The 7,429-nt window shown below is 53.9% G+C and overlaps 1 protein-coding gene across 3 annotated transcripts in view; it reads right to left on the reverse strand.

Annotated features, from left to right (window-relative positions):
- Positions 1-7,429, reverse strand: part of Camkk2 (calcium/calmodulin dependent protein kinase kinase 2) — a 53,636-nt gene that overhangs the window by 4,115 nt on the left and 42,092 nt on the right. For 2 of the 3 annotated variants that reach the window (XM_029533589.1, XM_021222499.2), the window contains exons 14-16: positions 6,596-6,724; positions 2,096-2,196; positions 1,646-1,688 (exon numbers count right to left, since the gene is read on the reverse strand). In XM_029533589.1, the coding sequence (XP_029389449.1) occupies positions 1,646-1,688; positions 2,096-2,196; positions 6,596-6,724 (273 nt within the window). The remainder of the gene's footprint in view (positions 1-1,645; positions 1,689-2,095; positions 2,197-6,595; positions 6,725-7,429) is intronic. The other variant, XM_021222502.2, reaches the window with a different exon arrangement.

Genomic DNA, 7,429 nt, shown 5'->3' on the forward strand with positions numbered 1-7,429 from the left:
GGAACTACAGGTCACCTGGGAACAAGGTGGGGATGAGGTGGCCATCTGCCTAGCTGCTAATTCAGACACATCTTCCCCAACAGCGGGTGCTTTCTTACGTCACATGAGCTCCTGGGGCACAGGTGGCCGATAAACACCCTCATATAATGCAATTCCCAAGGAAGAGAAACTGGTTCCAAGAGAAACTTGATTCAAAGGACTACAGCAAGTTCACTCATTTGTGACGGGCCTAGACAGAAACGCTGTCCACCCATGGATACAAACACTGCCATCCGGCTAAATACTACTCAGTTACGACAAGGCATGAAGCGCTGGCATGTGCTGAACCGTGGACAAGCCTTGAAGACATGTCACAGAGAGAGAGAAAGAGAGGGAGAGGCCAGATGTGAAAGGCCACATATTGTATCACCCATTTACAAAAATCCTGCAGAAGGGACACATCTGGAGGAAACTGGACAGACATCAGTGGATGCTAGGAAATGAGACATGCGTGGACACAGCTCAGGGGAGGAAGGTCCCCTCCGGGGCGGAAGCTATCCTGCTGGCCAGGAAGGCTCCACCGCACACTTTACAGTGATGGGCTATGGAGTGTTAAAATCATCTGTCTGTCTATAAAACTGACCTTCTTTGTTTTGCAGGGCTGGGAATGATGAAACCCACGGCTTTGCACACGCACTCTACCAAAAAGCTACAGGCCCTAGCCTTCGACAAAGCCATTGTGTGTGTTCACGTTCACACGTGTATGCAGGCCAGAGGTCAACTTGAGGCAATGTCCCCTGGGGTACTGTCCGAGGAAAAACTTTGTTCTTCGAAGCTGGGCTCAACAGTGAGTTCTAGGGATCTGCCTGTCGCCACCTCCCCTGGGAACTCATGCTACCTCACCTGGCATTTTACATAGGTTCTGGGGCATTGAGCTCAAGTCCTCAATCATTTAACAAATGATCTCCCTGGCCACTATAAAGCTAGTTTTAACAACAGAAGTGGCTGAGAGGAGTTCCTGATAGAGTCTGGCAACCTCATCGGGGCCAGTGAAGAGGAGGACACTGGGATATCTACCCTAATCCAGGCCCTCAGGGGAGCGGGGTTACCAACCAGATCCACCCAACATTACAGGGGCAAAAGCGTTCATCTGTTCCAGAAGTTGTAGATTACACGGTCCTAGACAGGCAGGCAGGCAGGAGAAAGCCCAGATCCTGCTAAGATAACTTCTAGCTATTAACCCACCAGAGTTGCAGAGGAACCCTCGTGAAGAGCCCCAGAGTGCAGCAGGCCTGACCTACGCTCCGTGTGTGCGTACTTAGGTCACGGGCCCCAGAGCAACAACAGACTTCCGTCGCCATTGACGTGCATGGGTAATGTAGCTATCCATCCAGTGGGGGCCTGAAGAACCTGGGTGAGTTCACAGGCATTCCGGGTGGAGCGCCATGCATCGCAGCCTAGCCCGCATGCACGACACGCCGTGGGACCCAAGCCCCTGGATGCCCCACGCTGGAAACCCAGAGGCCCTCAGTGAGCCAGGCACAGCAGCCCAGGCTGAAGGCACATCTTGCCTGCTGGAGATGCCCACAAGCTTGCTCTGCAGCTGACCGCCCCCAGAGCCCAGCAGGGGGGAGGCAATGGCACAGGCAGGCAGACAGGAGTTTACCTTGGGCTCAGACAAGGGCTCCCACTCCCTGGTTGGTTTTTTGCTGGAATTGCCAGAGGGAGGGAAAAGGGATGTGAGAAGGGACCCTGGGGGACGCCCCCCCCCCAGAATGCTAGATAGTAGACCCTTGCAGCTTCCAGAGAGCCTGTACTGGGGTGGTCGTTTTAAGCAGATGAATGGACACGTGTGTTCGCACAGAAAGGCCCCAGACTGAAACCATCCCATGTTTCTGTGACCACAGAGTGCTACAACCCAGAGACACCCTCCCCGCCAGCCAGTGAAAGAGTAAGTCCTCAGAGGAAGGTGGAACTTCAGGGTGGGTACACTGTCCATAGATGGATGCTTGGCTGAGCTGAGGAGGACACAAGCCGATGTGTCTCTCCTGGGATGGCCCAAGCTTTGCTTCTAGAACCCCTCCCCAACACCGGAAGGAAGATGGGGGTCACTCACGTGAGCAGGTTTCCAGGCGCTGACAGGGAACGTTCCTCCCGTCGGCTACCTTCAAATGGATTCCCAAAAGAGCGCTTCCGAATCATGGTCTTTACCAGGATCTGAGGGAGGAGGAGGAGGAGGCTAGCAATGATGGCTGGGCCACATACCATCTTCTCCTCTCTGGTCCTGGCCAGCTCCCAGAGCTCATGATTCTCACAGGCTCCTCCTACCCAGGAGCTGCCAGCCAGAGCCATCCTGAACCCAGGGGCAACTTGCTCCCTGGCTCCCCTAAGGTCCAGGCTCCTGGTTCTAACATGTGCTTTTGTCATAATCCAGTTACAGCCTACTCAGCCTCGAGACCCTGTGGTCCAGGGCTGGCTGTGCCATTGCTAGAAGTCACCTGAGACCACCCTACTCCACTCCAACAAGAAACAAGCTGTTATATCATTGGTAATTCTTTCCCCACCCTCCCCCCAGACAGGGTTTCTCTGTGTAGCCCTGGCTGTCCTGGAACTCACTTTGTAGACCAGGCTGGCCTCGAACTCAGAAATCCGCCTGCCTCCCCCTCCCAAGTGCTGGGATTAAAGGCGTGCGCCACCACTGTCCGGCTCATGGTAGTTCTTGGGGAAAGAGGTGATGTGTGCTCAAAACTGAGATTGGATTCACACAGATAAATTTACCATCATAAGAGTTCCCAACCTCTGAGCCTACCAAAGTCTATGGATGCTCAAGCCCGTTACACGGAGTTCAGTGTCTGTATGTAACTTCTGCATATTCCCTGGTGTACTTAATCATCTCTAACTAACATAACACCGAACACTATATAAACAGTTAATATTTAGACCCTATCAATTAGGGCAAGACAACAAGGCAGGTTTACATGTTCGGTCCAAACCCAATTTTCCATTTTCATGTATTTTTGACCGGTGGTTGGTTGCGTTTATGATGTGGAAACCAACTATATGCGACTGAATGGGTTTTAGTTCATTGATCCAGTTTCAGATTTATATTACCCTAAGGAGAAATCCCCATACCCACATCCTTTACCCCTACAGCCCTTGGTCTTCCTGTCTGTGTGGAGTCACCCAGTCTGGGCACTCCCTAGAATGGAATGTTCACTGGCCTTTTGTGTCTGTTTCTTAATTAAAATTTTAAGTGTATGACTGCCTTGCCTGCACGAATGTATGTGCACTGTGTACAGCCTGGATGCATGTATGTGCATACATATGCTGTGTACACGCCTGGATGCATGTATGTGCGCACATACGCTCTGTATACGCCTGGATGCATGTATTGCGTACATACGCTGTGTACACGCCTGGACGTGAAAAGAGGGTGCCGATCCCCGTGGAAATGAACTTGTAGCTAGCTGTGAGCTGCCAGGTGGGTGCTGGGGTCCTCTGCAAGAGCAGTAAGTGTCCTTAACCACTGAGCTATCTCTCCAGCCCCTAAAAAGGGTTTTAGTCTGTGCATCACATGCATGCCTGGTGCCTACAGAAGCCAGAAGAAAGTATTGGATCCCCTGGAACCAGAGTGACTCAGAGCTGTGAGCTACCATGTGGGTGTTGGGAATTGAACCCAGAAGGAGGAGCAGCCAGTGCTTTCAACTGCTAAGCCAGCTTTCCAGCCCCTAAAAACATTTTCGTATCCTTTATGGATGGTGGTGGTGGTGGTGGTGCGCATGCGCGCGTGTGGAGATAAGAGGGCAACCCCTGCTGTGAAGGCCTCTCCTTTCACCTTGTTCGAGAGAGGGTCTCTCTAGCTTTTTACTGCTGTGTTTGCCAGGCTAGCTGGCAAGGGTGCTTCTAGATGGTTCTATCTGTCTCACATCTCCTAGTCAGGGTGTTCTAAGATAACTCTGACTTTGTACATGGGCTCTGGGGATCCGAACGCAGCAACAAGCTGTTGGGCTTGCGTGGCATCCCTAAGCATGTCTGTGACTCCAGCTCCGAGGGACCTGAATGCCCTCTTCTGGTCTCCACGTGTGCATGGATGGTCACACATATACAATCACACATGCACACATGAATAACTAGAACTTTAAACATATCCAAACGTAAGGAGAAGAAGCACTGATTGACAAAAAGGTTGAAATACTCGAATGTCCATCCGCTGGAAAGCGTAAAGATGGTGGCACATCCGTAGATGGAAATCGTAAAGATGGTAGCACATCTGTAGAGTAGAACGTTCAGTCACCAAAGGATCGAAGCACCAATATCGCCACCACACAGGTGCTCCTTGGAAACGTGACACTTGTAAAAGCCAGACACAAAAGGCCACACGGTACAGGATCCCATTGATAGCAAATGTCCAGCACAGATCAACAGGGGAAGAGAGCAGTGGCCACCTACAACGAGGTGGGGAACGGGAACCGGGGCTTCTCATGAAAGTCTGAAGACAGCAGCAGGGAGATGATGACCCTGCTATAAGTGTCCCAAATGCCAATGGGTACAGTAAAAGCCACGCCCCCCTCCCAGGTAGCATGACAGCTCCCAGCACAGCAAAGTGCCAGGGGCTTCTGGTAAGAGCCATCGACTTCGCTGAGCTCTGGGAGGTGTCGCTCCCTGGCTCTCCTTCCCGTCAGTCTCTCCTCCTGCCTCTGATCCCATGGGAAGGTTGCGCCCTGGCTCTTTCCTATGAGGTTGGAGCCTCAAGAACTGGTGCCAGCTCACCTCTGTCATCTCAAGCCTGGCATGGGACAGGCACTTAGTATTTCCGGAGTGACAGGTACATAGAGAAGGCTAGACCTCAGACCTCCCTGCAGACACCTCCTAGCACCTGCCACCCCTCGCTGCCCCAGTTTGCCTGACCCCAACCCGGCAGGCTCTTCCCGTGCTCTTGGAACCTCTACTTCCCTGATCCTTCAGCAGTCTGGAAGTTTCCTGTTCAACATTGCTTGTCTTGTTCCCCCTTGTTCGGCTGTCACTTTGTCCCTGGCTTAGCAGATTACAACATCCCGCCTTTCTGCGTTCATCCGTTTCTTTTTTTTCTTCTAATTTGTATATTACGTGATTGAGTGGTTTGCCTGAGTGTGTGTGTGTGTGTGTGTGTGTGTGTGTNTGTGTGTGTGTGTGTGTGTGTGTGTGTGTGTGTGTGTAGCACTTGCATTCCTGTTGCCTGAATAGACCGGAAGAGGCCTCAGATCCCCCGGAAGTGGAGTCCCAGACAATCCACCGAGCCCGCTCTCCAGTCCCCTTATCCACTTCTTAAGAGAAGGCCCTTTTGACCCATGTAGGACCTAGTGTCCCTGCCTCGGGGACAGTCCGTGCTGCCCCTCTATTGTACCAGACGCGTTCTCCTTGGTGTGACCATCCGCCCTCCCAAGAAGGCAGAGATCACGTGGGTTGCTCCTGGTTGTTCCCTTCCCTGAGGAACCACCTACAAATGGTTCAAGAAGCCTCTCTCCAAGGACCGACACCTACTGCAGGCCCCCAGGCCGGATGCTTTCCCCCAAGAGTGTCGGGGGGATGGGTGGGTGGGGAACAGACCCGCCCGCAGTGGCCTGGCGTTGGCCCCACTTCCTCTCCCACCACAGGCCCGGGACGGGTGAGTGTTTGGGGGTGGGGGGGTGGATTAGGTCAGGTGAGTGGGTGTGGTCATGCAGAGTCCCAGGCGGGAGAAGAAGAAACAGGGACGGCTGCCCAGTCCTGGAGCTCAGGTCCCGAAGGAGGCAAGAGTCAGTGTGGGATGAGCAAGAGAGAGCAGGTAAGCGAAGAGAGCAGGAGCCAACTGGCAGATTCCCAAAGGGACCTTGGAGCCGCAGCGCTTGCTTTGCAGAGCCCGGGGTCTGCTCGTCTCCTGGGGCTGGGGGCTCAGGATGGCCACACCTAATCGGGGCTTCTAAGAAGGCTATGGGTGCTTAAAGCCTGAACCTCTGGGCATCCCAGAAACCCTCCGAAGGGGTTGGCAGTGGGGTAGCTCCTACAGTCTCCGAGGTGAAGCCTGATGACAACGTACCCCTTTGAGCTTCCTTTTCCCTGGGCGAGAACCCAGATGCAAGGCCACAAAAAGGAGCCCAGTGTCCCCGCCCCCCCCCCAGCAAAACCCTGTGTCGCAAGATGGGGAAGACCATTCTGCGGTGTGGGGTGGGGGCCCCTGGCCCTGAGAACCTCCCACAAGGGAGTTGTGAGACATGCCAAGTTAGTTGCTCTGGAGATGGAGAAACCTCACCAGCTGGGAACCCCAACTTGGACACTTCGACTCCAGGAGATCGCTGACTCTAGCCTGCTTGTCCTCATCTTCCCGGCCCCTCTCCCCTAACGTGCTCTGAAAGCAGGAATCCCAAAGAACAGTACGATGCCTGCAGGGGCTGGCCAGCTCTACAGAAATATCAGAGCCCCAGGGTCACCTAGCCCAATGCGTGCCTATGAGTCAGGAGTAGCCCCCAACAGGATGCTAACACAGATGCCACATCTGCTCGCTTCCCAGGCATCTGGCCTGTGCCAAGCCCTGCCCTCTCTAGTCCTGCCTCGGGCTCTCTCTGTTCCTGCTCTTGGTCAGCGGACCTGCCCGCCTTACCACAGTTGCCAGGCTGGGAATGTGTTTGACTGAATTCTCGACCTCCTCTTCAGTCACCTCGACCAGTGTGCAGTTCTCGTCCTCCGACGGCAATGGCTCCGCCCCGTGCCTCGTGACCCAAGGGTGCAGCTTCAACGAATGACAGGAGGGGTAAGGGACAGGTGCCGCCACCCGCCGGTCACCCGCAAGGCCCTGCCAGCGAGCAGAGCCAGGGAGGGCATGCAGGAGGAAGAGGCCAGGGCCTGGAGTCTGGCATGCAGAAGAACTAGTGATCCAGGCATAGAGGTGGGGGAGTGAGATGGGAGATGAGAAAAGGCAGAGACAAAGAATGGGAGATGCCACCGAGCTGTGATGTGTGCAGAAACAGTTCTCCATCTGGCCCCCCCAGTCACAAAAGGAACAACCAGATTTGGCATCAATTTTGCCCTGCTGCCCCAGGAGTATCCACTGACCCCCCAGAAACTCTCCCTGTTAGCACAAGCCCTGCTCTGAACATGTGTGTTTTCCCGATCCACAGAAAAGGAAAGAGAGTCACGGTAGGGCCAGATGGAAGGGCACACTCACAAGGGGACCCAGGCCCCCTCTCTGGGGTCCAAGTCCTTATCGGTGTGACTTTTGGGCCCTCTTAAAGAGACCTGTACAGTTCAAGTGAGCCAGGCACCTCAGAAGCCAGGGAGCATGTCTGAGATTTCTTTCTTTTCCTTTTTCTTTTTCTTTAAGACAGGGTTTCTCTGTATAGCTCTGGCTATCCTGGAACTCACTTTGTAGACCAGGCTGGCCTCGAACTCAGAAATCTGCCTGCCTCTGCCTCCCGAGAGCTGGGATTAAAGGTAT

This window comes from Mus pahari, chromosome 23 (genome assembly GCF_900095145.1).
Source record: "Mus pahari chromosome 23, PAHARI_EIJ_v1.1, whole genome shotgun sequence".
Lineage (NCBI taxonomy): Eukaryota > Metazoa > Chordata > Mammalia > Rodentia > Muridae > Mus > Mus pahari.